Raw genomic sequence first — 18,919 nt, forward strand, 5'->3', positions numbered from 1 at the left:
GTTTGTTTATGGTTGTTTTTATTGTGTTGAGCAAAAATGCGGAAGGAACTCCGCATAAAATCCAAATTAATATAGAATAAATATTTTACATTCCTGGCATCCTTGGTCAACTCCGTCAAACACCACGCACAAGTTTCCGAAGGGCATTCTTCAAAAACATTAAGAAGAGTGAGAAGCTCGATTGTCAAGTCCCGTCCCGGCGCTGGCTTGATGTCGACTGCTGCAGAACTTTGCGGCTGCTGTGGTAAAGGCGAAGACGAAACTTGCTGTTCTGACGGCGGGGTCGATGTTAGCTCATTGTTGTCTGCCTTGCACAGCATCGTATGGTGTGGTTGTTGACTGTGTGGTGTGCGGCATACCGACTTCGACGGACAGGATTTGGCGCAATGGTTTGGTCTCAGACAATTGAAGCATAGTTTCGCTTGCTGCACTCGTTCGCGCCTTTCGTTGACAGAAGCTTCCTTCAAGACGGTGCACTCATAAAACCTGTGGCTTTCCGCGCAAACCGGACACGACTGTTGTTGAACTGCATTGAATGCCCTTGATTTCCTTTTTCGCGGTGAGTTGCTTGTGGTCATCTCTATGAGGTTCCTTTCGGCCGTATTCCGAGGGTTTTCCACCGAATGCTGCACATGTGTCCAACGCTTCACACTTCCTTTTAAGAAACTTGAGAAGATCGACGAATGTTGGGTCGTCATTATCCACAATATGCTGTGCCCATTGAGACCGAAGACCGTCATCAAGCTTCTTGAGTACGATGTGATTCAACCAAGGATCTCTCGTTTCGCAAGTTGGCCCCGGGGCACAGAGTTGATGAATTACCTCGTCGGACGTTGACACTCACTTTTGTAAGCTTGCAAGATTCGAAGTCCTTATTGCCGGATGGTCCCAGAACTCCTGAACCAGAGCGACAACTGTGAACTTTGGTTTGTCGAAGTGCTCTACAAGTGTATCCCACACCTGTTTATAGTTTGCGTCGGTGATAGAGTAACTGCTAACTAGGCTTCTGGTGTCACCTTCCAGATGGGACATCAGTAATTGTAGCTTTAGATCACTAGTTAGGTTTATCGACGCCGCTAACGTAAAGATCTTTAAAAGAAGCCCACTGCTTCCTGTCGCCTATGAACACGGGCAAATTGTACGACGGCAACTGAGATAACGAACAATCACAGCAACCAGCTGAAACCTATCAAAGTAGCCTGTAAAGAACGATTAATAAAAAAATATTTATTCCACTGTTATTACAATCTTTAGCGATCAGTTGTTTCTTTTTCACGCTCTGCTAACAGGTTATGGGCCCTTAGCAACGTGTAAGTTTTTTTCCTGGAGAAGTTTCTAGAAGTTCAAGATTGAAGCCAAACCTGCGAAATGATGGATCTGAAGAATTCTACGAAGCTGAACAACGCAAATTATGGAGCATGGAAGCTTCGCACCGAAGCGCTGCTGATCCGGGAAGGTTTATGGACATCACATCAAGAACAACCCATCGGCAGCTGGAGAAGGTTAAGCGGCGGCGTGGGTGGAAGGCGATGAAAAGGCTCGCGCAACGATTCTGCTACTGCTGGAGGAAAATCAGTTTGGCGTGATTCGTGCGGCGAAGACGGCGTTGGCCATGCATCATCAAAAGGCAGCGTTGTCCACTAGGGTTTCGTTACTACAACGGATGTGCGAAACCCGGATACACGGAAGGTGAGGATATGGACGATTACCTCACAAAGATGGAAGACCTGTACACGAAGCTGTGCAGCGCAGGAAAGGACCTGGGAGAGGATACCATGGTGGCCTTTATCTTGCGAGGATTGCCGAAATCATTCAACGCATTGACGACTGCCCTCGAAATACGTACGGATGATGCCTTGACGCTGAACCTGATCCGGGAGAAGCTACTGGCCAAGGTAAGGAAGCAAAATCGTAACGCAACCGCAGGGACGACATTGAAAGCGGCGGGACGAAAGCCGATTGTGTGTCATTTCTCCAAGAAGCCTGGCCACAAACAACGGGACTGCAAGCAGCTACAGAGAGAAAGCAAGCTCGAGAGCAATTCGGATCGAAGAAACAGAATGCGAAGACCGCTCGGGATGGTGGCTACAGCAACATGTACGCACTGACCATCGGAACTGGCGACACGGCGAACGACTGGATCATCGATTCCGGTGCAAGTTCGCACATGACTTCCAACAGGGATTTCTTCGAGGAGTTAGAACCGGCTACAGGCGAAGTGGAGTTGGCTGACGGGCGTGTAGTAGCGGTCGCTGGTACTGTAACTGGTGTGATCGAATGTGTGGACGGTTCTGGAAGCACGAATAAAATTCTTCTCAACCACGTTTTGTTTGTGCCAAAGCTGTCGGCAAGTCTTTTGTCAGTGTTTACTATGACCACTCGAAAGGCGAAGGTTGAATTCGATGACGATGAAGTGCAACACCATCGTCGATGGGAAGGAAATTGCATCTGCGAGTGCAGAGGATTATACCGGCTGAATAAGCAAGAACAAGCAGTCGCCGCGAGGGTAACTGCATCTCACAAGCGAGATTGTCAGCACACCTGGCACCGACGGTTTGGACACTGGGAAGCTGATGCGTTGGATGTTCTGCTGAAAAAGAAGCTTGTTACCGGTATGAAAGTTGAAGATTGCGGAATACGTGAAGGTTGCAAATGCTGTGTGAAAGGAAAGCAGGCTCGAACTCCCTACCCCAAGACTCCCGAGAAGAAGACCTCCGCACCATTAGACCTCATCCACTCGGACGTTTATGGACTTGAGTGGATATCGTTATTTTGTATCTTTAGTAGACTGTACGGTTTTCTTTATCAAGCACAAATCCGAGGTCGCAGAACGCATAGTGGAATACTGAAATTATGTCCACACGCAGTTCGGGAAGTACCCCAAGCGCATCAGGTTTGATCGGGGAGGGGAGTATTCGAACGAAGTACTGCTGGAGTTCTACCGCAAGCATGGAATCCACTCCGAGTTTACTGCCGGAAATTCGCCACAGCAGAACGGAGTGGCGGAGAGACGAAATCGATACATCATTGAAATGTGCCGGTGCATGCTAATGGACGCCAGGATGTCTGCACGATTTGGGCTGAAGCAACCGCTACGGCCGTGTACCTACAGAACCACCCACCTTCTCGCGCTGTGGAGATCACTCCATACGAGCTTTGGTGGGGACGTAAACCGAACGGTTCACATCTGAAAGTGTTTGGGTGCAGAGCATTTGTCTATGTGCCGAAGGAAAAGCGAAGCAAACTCCAGAATAAGTCGAAGGACATGACGTTCGTCGACTATTCCAGTAACCACAAGGCCTACAGATTCAGTGATATGGCCACTAACAAGCTGATCATCAGTCGAGACGTTCGTTTCTTTGAGGAGGAGTTGGTCCAACCCGGTACCGATGTTCCTAATCTGGAGGAGGAGTCGTACGAGGAAATTCTACATCCGTTACCTCCGCAAATCAAGAAGTTCCGGATCCAAACGATCCAGAGATTGACGATGGAAGGTCGGACGTAACCGACGCGTACTTCGATTCTTGCGACGAGTCTCTTCATGAAGATTTGGATGAAACCATCGCACGAAGTTCAGAGCGGTCCAACAAAGGTGTCGCCCCACAGCGGTACCATGAAGCAAGCAACATGGCAGCAGCTACTGAACGGAGGACGTATGAAGAAGCAGTAAGCGGACAAGAGAGCGAATAGTGGATAGCTGCGATGGAAGAAGAGATCCAGTCCCTTCAAGATAACTCGACATGGACAGTTGAGGTCCTTCCAGATGGACGAAAGGCGGTTGGCTGCAAATGGCTGTACAAGCGGAAATTGGACGAGCATGGAAACGTGACACGCTACAAGGCGAGACTGGTCGCACAAGGTTTTAGTCAGAAGTTCGGCACTGACTACGACCAGGTGTTCGCTCCGGTGGCAAAACAGGTCAAATTTCGTTCTTTGCTAACCATTGCCATCCGTCGTCAACTTGTAGTGAAACACGTCGATGTCAAGACGGGCTACCTGTATGGGACGCTTACCGAGGTCGTATACATGCGTCAACCGAAAGGATACGAGACTGGGAATCCCGCAGAAGTTTGCCATTTGAAGAAAAGCCTCTACGGTCTGAAGCAATCCGGTCGAATTTGGAACCAGGCGATTGACGATTGCTTCAAGAAGCTGGGATTTCTACAATCAACTGCTGGTGTGTGCCTACACGTAAGGACCAAGGGTGAGAAGCAAGCGTTCATCCTTCTGTACGTCGACGATATGCTCATCGTGTGTGAGACCGAGGTGGAATATGAAGCGATCCTGAAAGCATTATCGAGAAAGTTCAAAACCACTTCCCTTGGCGATGTGCGGCAGTACCTGGGCATACAGGTGGAGCGGGAAAATGATGGAAGGTTTCTGCTCAACCAACAGTGCTACATCCAGCGGCTGGCGTCGCGATTCGGACTCGAAACGGTAAAGCCATCACTTATCCCGATGGACCCCAGCTATCTTCAAGCAAAGGAGGAGCAGCAAGCTACCAAACAATACTTCATACTCCAGTTTGGTTGGTGGTTTGCTCTACATAGCGATCAATGCGAGGCAAGATGTAGTGATCAGCGTTTGGTTACTTGGGGGAAAGGTGAGTGCGCCGAATGCAGCAGATTGGACTGAAGCAAAGCGCACTATGCGGTATCTCCTAGCGACAAGGCATTTTCGATTGCATTTGGGCGGCATGCAGATTGGGCAGGCGATCATCGGGACCGTAAATCCAATAGCGGTTTTCTGATTATATTCGGTGGAGGTGTGATCAGTTGGGCGGCAAGGAAGCAAACCTGCGTTTATTGCTGCTGCAGAAGCATGTCAAGAACTTCTCTGGATTTGAAAGCTGATGAAGGATTTCCAAGAGCCGGAAACTCAATGCCTGCTACTCAAGGACAACCAGAGTGTCATCCGACAGCTGGAGTCGGAGAAACTGGAACGCCGGTCCGAACACGTTGACACCAAGTTCCTGTTCACCAAGGATCTTGTTCAACAAGGCATGCTGTCCGTGATCTACTGTCCAACGGAGCAACGGAGCATTGAACAAACTCAAGATATCAAAACATCGAACATCGGCTGGTGTGCTACCTGTGCAGTTCGAAGAGGAGTGTTGAGATAACGAACAATCACAGCAACCAGCTGAAACCTAAACCTATCAAAGTAGCCTGTAAAGAACGATTAATAAAAATTTATTTATTCCACTGTAACAATCCTTAGCGATCAGTTGTTTCTTTTTCACGCTCTGCTAACATCGATTGGCTCCAAGTGCTGCTGACGAAGCTGAACAACCAACCCTTCCATATTCGTTGTACTTGTCGCTTGGCAGGAAAGGAGGGTTTGTTGCGTTTCAAGCAGTACATGGACTGCCTCTTCAGCTCGTTATTAGGATCTACCACTGTAGAGTCACTGCTAGCACTTGATGGATCTTCCTTCACTTGCAGCAACTTTGTAATCAGTCCTTTCGTTTTGTGGAAAAGTTGTTCGTATTCCGAACGCACACTGGGCACCGAAGAAAGTTCCTCGTTCGGGGTTGCTTCTTCGATTTCAGCTTGAATCCTATCGAAAGATTCCTCCATCTCGCCTAATTTCCGAAACCGATCGTGAACTTCGAACGCCTGTGTTTCATATTCTGTCAGCTGCCTTGCACTCGCATGTACTCTCTTCAGCCTCTCGAAGGCCACGTTTCTCTTCCTGATCAGCTCCTCCACTGTCGCTGATTCACGCCGATCCGGCTCGCGAAGGACCAAATGTTAATCATTCGAAATGTTGCGGAAGTGGACAAGGCTCGACTACCGAAAACTGACGCGAAGTTCTACCACATTGTTTACAAAAGCCTTCAAAAAAGTAATCGAGAAATCTTTCCTAAACAGGTGAGCATTCCTTGATAGTTAACTACTCACATGTTTAGGAGAGATTTCTCGATTACTTTTTAGAATCAACAAACAGATTATTGATTCTACAACCGGTTTGTTGATTCAAAAATATTTTTCTTTGAATTAACCGAATATTATATTTGAATCAATACCAAAAATATATCAGGCCCTGAGCCAACAATATATCTATTTGAATTTAAAAATCATTTCTCTGCGTGTTCGCTTCTACGACTTTTATTAACCGTGAAGGTATTTTGAAACTATCATCATTTCGATGTTCTGGCTTTCGCCACGAGGGTCAACTTTTGAACACCAATTCAGTTGAGACCCTATGTTATACAACTCCTTGATTGCAGGATCTCATTCGAGTCCACCTTCCTCCCTTGAAAGACTTGTTGGAGGCGAACCAGCCCCAGGCTGAAAGCCTCCCTAATAAAGATAAATCAATCAATCAATCCCTTGAAAGACGTACGATTCACCTTCCGGATTCCGGTACTGGGTCTGGGATCTGCTTCTGGTGTTGTCACTAGAACCTTCAAAACACTATCGTGATCGAAATTCGATCAAAACTTCAAACTTGATATATATCAGTTAACCAGTAGATAAGATTTTAATCGCATCTTCCTCTTTGTTCCAGAAGCTACCGCGATGGCATCACCCATCAGAGCATCCTGTCGGCACTGTCCGCTTCGTACAACGGCATCGGCGAGCTGTCCTACTACGAGGATCTGGCCAAGAACATCGACGCCAACCTGGCCGAGGTGGACATGGAGAGCTTCCGTACGGAGGACATCCACTCGCTGCTGACGACGCTTCCGACGTTGTGCAACGAAAGTGCCGAACTGCGACGCAACCGGAACAACAATCGAGGGGATCTGATCCTCGATACGTGGACCGATGCGACGGGAATCGGTGGAGGTGGCGTCGGCGGCGGGAACACCACGGTGGCCGATTTGGAGAACTCAATCTGCAAGTCCAAGCTTCTGTTCTCGCCGGTCAAGGAATCGCACATCAGTGTCGATTCGCTGGATATGGATGGCTACCCGGATGAGGACGATATTATACTGACGTGCCAGGCGAATAAGAACAACTATACGATCGCGTTCGAGCAGAGCGCACTGTACTCGGATGAGAGTTTCTACGGTGAGTTGATGGATTTTAGTTTTCGTTGGGATGTTTTTTTTCACAAATGAAAATGATCTCGTTTCAAGATGGTCCGGAAAATTATGCAAAATACAAACATTTTAACATACTTAACAACTTGGATCACATCATCCGCAAGAAGGCTCAGGAAACGGCAATGTCGGTTTCGGAAGTGGGTTATACCACTTGGAGTAAGCTCAGGATAAATGGACCGGTCCAAAGGTAAATGGGTTGTTTTTTGGCCAAGAGTAGAGTTTCGAATTTAAATTGTCTCTTCCTAGAATTCCTCTGGTCCATGCAGATCAGTTCATCAATCACATCTCCCGGCATGCACCGACCTGCTTCGTTCGGAAGAGTCTCAGCATGCCGGATCTGAAGGGAAAGTGCGAGGGAGCGACGGTGGTGGTGACGGCAGCGGCGGATCATGCCGATGAAGTGGATGCCGGCGCAGCACGATCCAAGGATCATCAGCTGAATGTGTCGCAAGCGGCCAACAGTGCCACTTCGGGCGAGTCGTTTGGTAAGCAAATGCGCACGCTGCTACCGATGTATCCCGTGCCGACGGATTCCGGCAGCGAGAATTCTGCTCCCCTCAAGGATTCCAACATGGAGTGAGTAGATTTAGTGGCGATTGATGCAGGTAACTTAGTGCTAATATTTTTGTGGTTTTTACAGCAACAATAACGAGCAGGCTCAGCATCAACCGTCGTTCAATCTAGTGAAATTGTTCATCAAACAGAAGAGCAGTTCCACGGATACATGTATGGATGTTTCGTCCGGTTGCTGGCCAAGTGATTCCACCAACAGTGCTTCCGGTGGGGAGAATAACAATAGTAGTAACACCAATCTGGCCGTAGCCAGTTCAAAGGATCGCTGTCGGAAGAAGAGCATGAATGATTCGGGAAAATGCTCGAACCTAGGCCGGCATGATGAGGAGGAGTTTCAGTTCGATAGTCTGGATGCACAAATCAACAACAATAACAATGAGAATGGAACACCGGCGATGGCTACCAATGCGGACGAAAGGCTGGACCGCAGCAGAATGAATGACTTCAACTCGCCGGTCCACAAGCGGAATTACAAGGCATATAATCTGAACATCGCCAACAAGAACATGCCGGCCGTCAATCCGGTGGTGTACAATTTAATGAACAACAATAACAATAGCAGCGGAACCAGTGCCAGCGGCGGAAGCAATCTGAGCAGCAGCAGTATTAACAATAATAATAATAACACCAACAATAATAATAGCTTTAAGGATACCAACTCGGATGCTAGTCGTACGTCGGAGAATCTGACGCAAATCCTCAACAACAGCAACAGTAGCAGCAGCAACAACAACAACAACAACGGCAGTGCCGGGGCCAAGATGAAGGTACCGATCGAGATGATCACCAAGTCGATGCAGACGTCGTTTATTGGAACTAAAGAGAAGGTAAGCCCTGTTGATCAATCTCAAACCCTTTGAATAGTAATCTAATTTTCCAAACACAGGTCCGCGTAGTGCCACCTTCGTTCCTGGAGCGCCTGAACAAACTGGGTGACAAGCAGAAAGCCCCGGTCTTTGTCGTGTACCCAAACTACGTCCTGCCGGATCTGGGCTTCCTAAAATCTCAGAACGACGTGGTCATATCGCCCCTTTCGTTCAAGGACAACATTGCCCAGCGGACGCAACTGCGTAAATCCCGGCCCGTTTCGATGAACGACATCGAAAACATCAAAGCCAAGGAATACAAACATGTGCTGGATTGGAAGTCCTTAATCACTCTGTTGCCACAGGAATACCGGAAGTTGCTGCGCAACGTGCCGGAAGCGAATGTGTGCAGTCAGGTGGAAGAGAGCACGCCGCAGAAGCCAATGTTCTGCATGACTCCACCGTTGAGGCGAGGTCGGGGAGTTACCTGCGACTGCGTGAACATTCTGAACACGCAGACATACAATAGCTCCAGTTCTGGAGGTAGTTCTAGTCAGCCGCCCAGTTCCGGCTACCGTGGTTCGTCAACGATGTTGACCGATTCCGAGATGGATCTGTTGGGACCGAGCGGCAGCGGTGGGTTCAATAATAACCTGTACGTTTACCAGTATGACAGCCCAGCGGAAGTGTCGTCCGCGGAAAGACCACCATCGGGACGGGTCGCACCAAAGGGAATTCTGAGGAGAACTTCAGTACAGCGGCCACCAGCCAAGGCCAAAAGAAACAGTATGTTCGAAGAGAACCACAAAGTCAGTCAGAATCTTGAGAAACGACGCTCCCTGCAGGAACCGTGCTACAACTTCTCCGAGGAGAACCTTATCCTGGAGGACTCGATCAACGAGCTCCCGGACAGCGAACTAAGGAAGGTAAACAACTCTCCAAACATGTCCCAGCACCAAGCTCGTCTTCCCAACACCCTAAAGCTCTCGTCGGCCGACGATTATTATCGGTTGAACAAACTGAATGAAATGAATGATCTCGAACTGAACAAGGCTGTCAGCAGTAAGCTGAACCGTGCTCACCAACAGCAGAGCATCGAGGACGATCTGGAAGCCCGTATCCGCGCTGAGCATTTCCTTTCTAACGTCCCGAAATCAGAACTGAAACACTACGCCGAAATTGCTCACGTACTGGAGACGACCACAACCGATGGCGTCATCATTGCACAGTCGGAAGAAGTGTACGACCGTCAACGGTTACGGCACGAAGTCAGTCGAGCTCTGGCCCAGCGTAAGAACGTTTCCTTCAATCAACCGCCAGTCGGAGCGATCAATACGACTCCTGTGCGGCAGCAGCAACCGCAGCTGCTCCGACCAACGGAAATCAAGTTCTCTACTCCTCCCAACTCGCCAAACATGTCCGTCACGATGGCTCAGAAGCCACCGCAGAAGCCAACCCCTTCGGCGGTGCAGTCTCCGTCGAGTGCCGAACGGGAAAAGCACGATAAGATTCAAACAAATCGCTTCAAGCGGCTACAGATCCAGTGGGAACTGCTGAGCAAGGAGGGCCAACAGTTGAAGCAGGAGCTACAGCAAGCGCGCAGCGGTGACAATACTCCAACCGGGGGAGCGATGAAGTCCCGTATTCCACGACCTGTCAGTTATCCAACTACTCGGTAAGTGTGTGTGTGTGTGTGTGTTATCTTTCGGGGTAATCGGAAACCGGAATTGAAATTTTTTCGCATTCGCAGGGCCAATTCCGATCCGATGGTTAGCAAAACTTTGAAGTCGCCTAGCCGGATTGTACCGCCCAAGCGGTACAATGCCGGTTCGTTGGGTACGGTAGCAACGATTGGTCAGCAGGCGACGACGTTGCCCACTCCGGCTCCACGGACACCGAACAAGCTGCTGCATACGACTCCGAAGAAGGTCGCCACCGTCGGTACGCCCAGGTGAGTTAGAATTTTGAACAAGGTTTCAAATGTTCTCCGTTAACAGCTAGACTTGTTGGAGCGGGGGTTTCGTCGGATCGTTCCAGTTCCAGAGATAAACCAGCCTACGGCTGAAAGTCTCGATATCATGCTATTCTTTCCTTAAGGGTCCTGTGCACCACCAGCGGTGCAAAGGGATAACGTGAAACACTTGACCTGGGCCCAGGTCAGATTCCTATCGACTTGCTTAATTTCCTTATTGAGGCTCCGCCGCCATGAGCCCCTGGGTCTGCCTCTGCTGCGATGTCCTGCCGGATTCCAATCCAGCGCTTGCTTGCAAATTTCGTTTCCGCCCCGTCGAAGTGTGTGGCCGACCCACCTCCACTTTCGCTCTCAAATTTCTGTTGCTATCGGCTTCTGATGACATCGACGATGGAGCTCGGCATTCGAGATCCAGTTGTGCGGCCACCAGGCACGAATTATATACCGCAGGCATCGGTTGATGAAGACCTGCAGCTTTTGAGTGTTCTCCGCTGATGCACACCACGTTTCGCTGGCGTATAACAACACAGATTTCACGTTCGAGTTGAAAATTCTGATTTTGGTTCGTTGGATCTCCATACGTTTCGTAAACTCGCAAAGGCAGCCCTAGCCTTCTTGATTCGTGCACCTATGTCGCTCTTGGTCCCGCCGTCTGACGCTATTTGGCTGCCAAGATATTGGAAACTTTAGACCTTCTTCACTGCTTGCCCCGCTACCGTAAAGTTGGAAGGGTTGCCCGTGTTGATATCCAACGATTTGATCTTGTTGACGTTGATGGTGAGACCCGCCGCAGAGGAGCGTTTGGCTAGGTCATTGAGCTTACTCTGCATATCAGAGCGCCGTTGTGCTAGTAGAGCAACATCATCAGCCAAATTATGTGATGAACTAGCCTACGGCTAAAAATCACAAAAATAAAGAAAAAAAAAAAAAAAAAAAAAATCAGCCAAATCGAAGTCGTTGAGATGCTCCATGGTGATAGGTACACGGTCAATTGCACCTACCATAATCTCGTCGATTACGATGAGAAACAGTAGCGGTGATAGTATACATCCTTGTCTCACACCAGCGACTACCCGGATAGGGTCGGACAAGACTCCGTTATGCAGAACTCTGCACGTGAAAGCCTCATACTGCGCTTCGATGAGGTTGACGATTTTATCCGGGACTCCCTTGCGTCTCAGGGCGCCCCACAGATTCTCGTGATTGAGACGGTCGAAAGCTTTTTCGTAGTCAATGAATACCAAATAAAGGGACTCTTGGAATTCATTGACCTGCTCCAGGATGATGCGGAGCGTGACAATATGGTCCACACAAGATCTTCCGGCACGGAATCCTGCCTGCTGCCGTCGGAGAGTCGCGTCGATCTTCTCCTGTATCCGATTCAGGATAACTTTGCACAGAACTTTGAGAACAATACACAGTAACATGATGCCTCGCCAATTGTCGCACACAGTCAGATCCCCCTTCTTTGGGACCTTCACTAAGATGCCCTGCATCCAGTCGGCCGGAAAAGTCGCGGGGTCCCAGATATTACAGAATAGTTGATGCAACATTTGTGCGGATAGCATGGGGTCAGCTTTGAGCATCTCTGCTGATATGCGATCGACCCCTGGAGCCTTGTTGGGTATCATGCTTCGGATAGCTGCTTCAATCTCCTGCAGTGATGGGGCCTCGGGATGCCGAGATGTTGATGGCTGGTTGGCCGTCGAAACTTGGAGAAGTTGTTCGAAGTGCTCAAACCAGCGTTTCATCTGGTCAGTGGGGTCGGTAAGCAATTGTCCAGTCGTGTCCTTCACTGGCATCCTCGGGTTCATCCTTGCTCCACTCAGGCGTCGTGAGATATCGTAGAGGAGGCGTATATCGCCAGTGTTTGCGGCTTTCTCCCCTTCGTCGCCCAGGGAGTTCACCCACGCTCGCTTGTCCCGTCTGCAAGAGCGCTTGACTTCCTTCTCTAGAGCCGAGTACCGTTGACGGGCATCGTTCTTGGCTCCTCTGGTTCTCGCCCGCTCTATCGCGGCTTTTGCTTCTCTACGCTCCTCAATCTTCCGCCAGGTTTCATCTGTGATCCACTCTTTTCTCTGGGTGCGCAGCTCACCCAAGTTGTTCTCGCTTGTTTCTATAAAGGCATTCTTGATAGCCGTCCCTTGTTCTTCTACGCTGCTACCTTCTGGAACGTCCGCAGCTCGAGTCTCAAGTTCTTCAGCAAAAGACCTTTTTACCGCTGGATCTCCAAGTCGGCGTGTTTTGAACCGCCGCCCGAGTCTCTCCTCCCGTCGCTGGATCCGCGCCATGCGTAGGCGGATTTCACCGATTAGAAGGTGATGGTCAGACGCGATGTCGGCGCTGCGTTTATTCCGGACATCAAGAAGACTCCGTCTTCATTTTCGGCTGATGCAGATGTGGTCGATCTGATTTTCGGTATGTCCATCACGGGAAACCCACGTGACTTTGTGCACTGGCCGATGGGGGAAGAGCGAGCCTTCGATCACCATGTCGTTATTGCCACAAAATTCTGCAAACAGCTCACCGTTCTCGCTCATTTCGCCGAGACCATGGCGTCCCATGACACGCTAATAGTCCGTGTTGTCAGAGCCGATCTTTGCATTGAAGTCGCCAGTGTAGATCTTGATGTCACCCTTTGGAACCTTATCCACGACGGCATTCAGTTGACAGTAAAAATTCTCCTTGTCCTGTAGCTCGGCAGCATCGGTTGGCGCATAACATTGGATTATGGTAAGGTTACGAACCCGTGTTCTAAATCTGGCAACGATTATCCTCTCATTAACAGGCTTCCACTTGATGAGCGCAGCACTTGCCTGGACGCTAAGTAGGAGACCAACTCCACGATGGTGGGGAGCGTTTTCACCTCGAATACCAGAGTATAGTAGTACCTGTCCCGACGGCAGTTTATGTTCTCCAAAGTTTGGTCAACGAACTTCACTCAGTCCCAGGATTCCTAGTTTCATGCGTCGCACCTTGTTGGCGAGTTGTGCCAGTTTACCCTGCTGGGCTAACGTCAATACATTCCATGATCCAATTCGTGTCCGTTGTTTTGCGCTAAAAGTCGTTGCCGTTATATCAGTTCGAAGTCTTTCTCTGTTGGTTTCTGTAACAATCGTAAAGGTTTCAGAGACAGTAGGTGGTTGGCCTAAGGTCTCCTATCCGCCGTGATGGGGCTGCCATCTTAGGTGTAGCTTCCGGGGAAAAGCATTTCTTATGCAGCCGCTGGATGCCAGTCAGACGCTGTTTGAGCCGCACCTCCATGGTGAACAGACGCTCGGGTTGGCGAAGCATTTCCTCTATCGCCGTGCTATGGTTACCGCGCCAGTGTTCGCGTCGCACCTCCTCACTCTGCTATTGTCGGATTGACAACATTGCCCAGGCTACGCCAACCAGCTGTGTCCATGTTTCAGCTGGCAGTCTTTTGTGATCATATGACTCGTGGAGGCGTGAGGACCGGAGCTAGGTATATCGCTCCTTCCAGATTGTCACTCACCATTTTGTAGCCCAATATCATGCTATGGTCCACACATTTGTGAAGATCTCATTGGCCGTGCAGGGAGGTGGAGACATTTTCCAACCCAAAAAGCCACCTCCAGCATGGCCTTACTTTGTAGCTGCGCCTTTATCGACTGAGGGAGGCCCCTATTGCTTTATATTAATTCTAGACAAATTCTTTGTAACAATTCTTTTTTTTCCATCCTATTAAATTCTCTTTCCAGACCAGCAACACGCACACGGTGAAGAGACTGAATCCTGATCTAAATCTTGAACAGTTATTTATAACTTCATTTTTTTTTCGTTTTTCTCCCACACTTTTGCATTTCTATCTATTTCTCTATCTCTTTCTCTGTGTATCCCTGTCTTTCTCTCCAATTTCTGCTTTTTGTGTTCGTCTATCTTTCATCCGAATTTCCCGTTAAATTCCTCCGAACCATTACTACTGCACACCATCACTTCCAACCGACAAACAACACAACGCAGGATACCAGTAGTAGGTTCTGGTCAAAGTCAAGGTAAACCCACGTCGTCTATAGCAGCGACGCCGACGGCGACGACGACGTCAAAGAAAGAACCAATCAACCACGCTAGTCCCAAAAAGGCGACCAGCACCATCACGCGGAAACCGGTCAGTAGTAGCGGTAGCGGTAGTGGTAGTGGTAGTAGCAATAGTGGCAAACCAAGTAAGGGAGCCCTCAAAGTCTGAAGCTTGAAACTAAGTAAGTAGCACCCAATTTACTTACTCCCGATTTTTCCCCCGAAAGGTGAGTCCTCTTTGCGTGTGCAGCAGCAGCAGGAAGGGTCTGTGTACAGTATAGGTTTAGGTTGAAGCAAAAAAGTGAATAGAAATATGTTAATAGGTTTAAGGATGTAGTTGAACCCCCCCTCCTCCATTTCTTATATCCTCTGTGGAAGCCGGGAGAAGATGTGTGAAAAAGTGTATACAAAGCAAAAGTAACTTTTTTGTATAAAATTAGTTGAAAATATCGAACAGAAGATGCAAGGAAATAAATCGTACTGAAAGAGTAGGCGAGGCGAAACACTGAACAAAACAAACAACTGAAATGTAAATGTATTTTCGGATTGATGTGTGTATGTTTAAACAGAAAAAAAGATGTGAATATTTTTGGGTTGATATTCTCGCTTACGTTTGCTATTTATCGCCCTTTTCGCTAGCAGTAGTTGCTTAAATTATACTTTTTTTTTATAAACTAAAATAATCGCTGATGGAAAATAATCAACCCGTTCCGTTGGAAAATGGGGCGTGTAGAGCGTATTACAACATACTGAATAAGGAAAAAACTGTGCATATACTCTTATATATTGCATAAACAAGCATACATATTCTCTTATATATATATAAAAAGCATTGCTAGGGCAAAAAGTTGTTAAAACAGTAAAAACAAGCTTCAAAGTACCACCAAGGCAGACATAATATGTAAATTGGTGTAGGCAAAAAAGCGTATTATATATTAACATCAAATAACCTAGAGAGGCAGAGAAAGAGAGAGAAAGAGAGAGAGAGAGAGGAGGACAGAGAGTATCCAACACACGCAAAAACACAGCTAAGTCATTAGGTTTAAGGCAAAAATGTGGCCACCGTGTACGGAAATGCTAGGCAAGTGGGGGAAGTTAGGGCAAAGGGAAAGACGAGTGAGACGTTTAGTGATTTGATGGAAGAGGAAAAAAAATATGAATGAGTGTCTAATTTTACAATTTTGTGTTGTTTGTAATTTCTTCAATTTTTAAGAATTTGTTTTTTAGTTTTCGAACAATTGGAACGAACCGACTGGAATTGCCATTCTGAAATCAATCACTGGCTCGGTGACAACACCACTCGCGTTTATGTGATTGGTGTAATTGGGGCTCTGAAAATACGATCCGAGTGCAAGCTATCAAGAAGACTGGCTAATCTGCCCGAATGCGATTGAGCATCTTCGCTATCAAGTTTCTTCCCCTGAAAACGAAACTAACTCAGAGAGTGAGTCACTTTTACTCATTCGTATGGAGAAATTTTAAAAAGCGTAGAGGTCACTCAGAGCACGCTTTTGGAAAAGTGACTCACTCGCTGAGTAAGATTCGCTTTCAGTGTCGATACTTCTAGCTTTGAACGGTAGATAGCGAGATTGTGTCTATCCCTTAAAGCTTGTATACGTAAAAGTGAAAGTGGGGCCAGTCTTCTTGACGTGTTGCCTTCGGTACGATCGAACTGTTACCCTGTAAAAGTAACCAAATTTGTTTTGAAAAATTATCATTTACACGCTGGCTTCGGAACAAACGGATTTACGTTTGAAGTTAACAAACGTTGGATACAGTTTCAATTTGTACCTCTAGAGGCTTGTTGGTTAGGAAGAATTTCGGGTCACAAGAAATTTGCAAGGCCAAAATGATCGGAGCAATGAAGGCTTCCATCGAGTTGACACTTTTGTGGAACTACTGTGTAGAAAACCTTTCAAACAGCGCTTTCTGCGTAAGTGCTAATCCAGAAAACGACGAGAGTACTGTTGATTGACACCCAGTAAAATTTGTAATTATTCTTTGGAAAGCCATTTCGATGGCCTTGTTGGCGATATTTCGTGGACAGAGGGTGGTAAGCAACCTCCTGTTGGATGATCCGCAAGTGACGATTTTTTGTGTGTTGCTGGAAGGGGATTGTCTACTACCCATGGACAGATGCCTCACCCTAACCTCAATCTACCTGTGAATCAACTCTCAAAATATTACTAGCAACGGTGCATTTTGCAATCGATTTGAATGCAATTGTTGCTAGATATCACGTTTTTGAAGTTGATGCACAGGTAAAAAGTGAGGTTATGAAACGCTACTGCCCGTCGAATGTGCGAGGAAGACTTTGCTTACTAATTGCCATCCAACTCGTGTTTCGCCTTTCGTTCAGTAGGTTATGCAGGGTGCGAATAGAAGAGATTTTTTCTTTATTTTAGTGAATCTTAGTCATTGGCTAGTTCTTCACTTTGCAGGAAAAATATCAGAGGTATTGGAATTTTGGAAGTTGGAATTTACAGAGTTTTGGTTGGACGACATTTAACATTTGGGAAACACAGAAGAACAAACTCGACCGTTGATATTGAGTTAACTTATTGACTAATCTGAACAAGGCAGAGCTCCACCGTGGAAGGTGGAGGAAGAAATCAACCATTGAAAAACAATCCAGCGTGCTTCAGGAAGGAGATCAGGGCAGCCAGGATCAAAGGTTTGTCGCCCAGTATGTCGCCGATATTCCCCGAAAGGCCGTAGTGTTGCCACACGAGCTCGTACTTCGGACACACGCAGAGGATGTGCTCGACGGTGGCTGGAATATTACAGACGACGCAGGTCTTGCGGAAAACTCCTCCGCCGAAATCGTGTGAGAGCCGAGTGTGACCTGTGCGAAGCCTGGAGATGACTCGTTGCTCCATGGACGCGTGCTCTCCTTGATTTTCCTTAGAAGCGGTCCTTGGTTTGCCATTCTTCTTGCCACCTAGCCTGCATGGAAGTTTCGACCCATCGCTTGATGTCCGGAAAGGGAACTTCATCGGTGTACCTGGCACCAGATGGTCCCGCCCCGGCCATTGATGCCTCAATGCCCGGAACCCAAGCGAATGCTGTGTTGGGGGGGACATGTCTTATGATCCCCTGAATCTACGGATGAGTAAGCATGTTGGACCGGGGAGCAGAAATTACGCTGTGTGAATCAGTGAGGATTAGGACTGGTCGATCGGATGGTGTGATTGCTGCTTCGAAAATCGCCGCTGCCTTTGCAGAAAAAAAAACAGAGCATTGTGGCGGTAGGCTCATGCTCGTAGGCGAGATCTTTCCAGCAATGCCTATTCCAACTCCGTTGTGCGATTTGGACCCGTCCGTAAAACCATCTCCGCGACGGATTGTCTGAGCGCCGCCGAGTTGTCTCCTGCCCTAAACTGGCCCTTAATTCGGTTTTCGATGTTTAATGGTCTCGAATGCCAACTTTTTCCTCCCAGCCAGTGGCTCTTGGCCATTGGGGGGAGGTCAGTATTGGCCCATTCATTACCCGATGTTTTTGTCAAGTAGGCAGCCGCTTTCATGGCGACTGCGGTGTCGATTCGAAACCGGAAAGGAAGTACCCCGACTTCAGCGCAGCCTGTGTCGACCGGCGTCGAGGGTAAGAGACCTGAAACTACTCGGATGTAGCCGTTGTAAACCGGTGCAAGGACTTGCAACAGTTTGTCATTGACGATTGCGGTGAGCTCCAGACCGTAGAAGAGTAGACGGCTGTCAATAACTGCCTTGGCTACTCGCTTGTTAGTGCGGTGCGGCATGGCGATTGTTTTGATAAGGTTTATGCGGGTCTTGCAACTCTCCTTAACGCTCTGGAAGTGTTGCGTGAAGGTTAAGTGTCGATCAACTAGAACGCCCAAGATGCGAATAGAAGAGAGAATCAAACTCGATCGAATTGTTCCTGTGCATTCGAAGCTCGTGAGGGTGTTCCGAGTAACGATGCTCCAAATACCAAGCCATGGCCATTGGGAAGTTTATTATCAAAAGGATCTAAGAGTTTTGAATATTCCTTAAATTAATGGACGTTCAGCGAGCCTACCTGGACTCGTTTTTGAACTTCTTCAGAGTACCCTGAATTTCCACGTGGCGTGGATGTGAGAGATTCCCTGATGCTCAGTGAGCTTCCCAAGTAACTAACAAGCTCGCTGGTGGCTCTTTTTGTCATATTAGGCTGATAAACGACTAATTTACAGTTCTCATATAGGAAAAAGGGCGATTAGCGGGCATTAAGAAGATCACTTGGGTTCTCTTACGTTTTCAAAACTTATCTGAGGTCCGCTGAACATCTCTGAAGTACACTCAATATCACGGAGATTCCCTGAAATTTCTTTGAAGCTCTTCGAATTTTCTCAGGATTTCTGAAATCATTTGAATTGATTAGAAGGTATCTGGAGTTTTTATCAAGTGCTCTGAGCTTCTCGGAGATTTCCTTGGCCTTCACTGAACAGAGTATTTCAGGCAGGGATGCCTCTTCTCCAC

General features: G+C 47.9%; 1 protein-coding gene across 3 annotated transcripts in view; it reads left to right on the plus strand.

The window, feature by feature from the left end:
• The window catches only part of LOC135713306 (uncharacterized), a 170,906-nt gene extending 155,440 nt beyond the window's left edge, over positions 1–15,466 (plus strand). For 2 of the 3 annotated variants that reach the window (XM_065236391.1, XM_065236389.1), the window contains exons 4-11: positions 6,514–7,019; positions 7,088–7,241; positions 7,301–7,630; positions 7,695–8,454; positions 8,514–10,108; positions 10,184–10,384; positions 14,128–14,145; positions 14,390–15,466. In XM_065236391.1, the coding sequence (XP_065092463.1) occupies positions 6,514–7,019; positions 7,088–7,241; positions 7,301–7,630; positions 7,695–8,454; positions 8,514–10,108; positions 10,184–10,384; positions 14,128–14,145; positions 14,390–14,612 (3,787 nt within the window). In that variant the 3' untranslated portion in view covers positions 14,613–15,466. The remainder of the gene's footprint in view (positions 1–6,513; positions 7,020–7,087; positions 7,242–7,300; positions 7,631–7,694; positions 8,455–8,513; positions 10,109–10,183; positions 10,385–14,127; positions 14,146–14,389) is intronic. The other variant, XM_065236390.1, reaches the window with a different exon arrangement.
• Positions 15,467–18,919: the final 3,453 nt, after the last annotated feature.

Source organism: Ochlerotatus camptorhynchus, unplaced genomic scaffold (genome assembly GCF_037179485.1).
Source record: "Ochlerotatus camptorhynchus isolate MF236.1 unplaced genomic scaffold, CSIRO-AGI_Acam_v1.1 ptg000550l, whole genome shotgun sequence".
In the NCBI taxonomy this organism is placed as follows: domain Eukaryota; kingdom Metazoa; phylum Arthropoda; class Insecta; order Diptera; family Culicidae; genus Ochlerotatus; species Ochlerotatus camptorhynchus.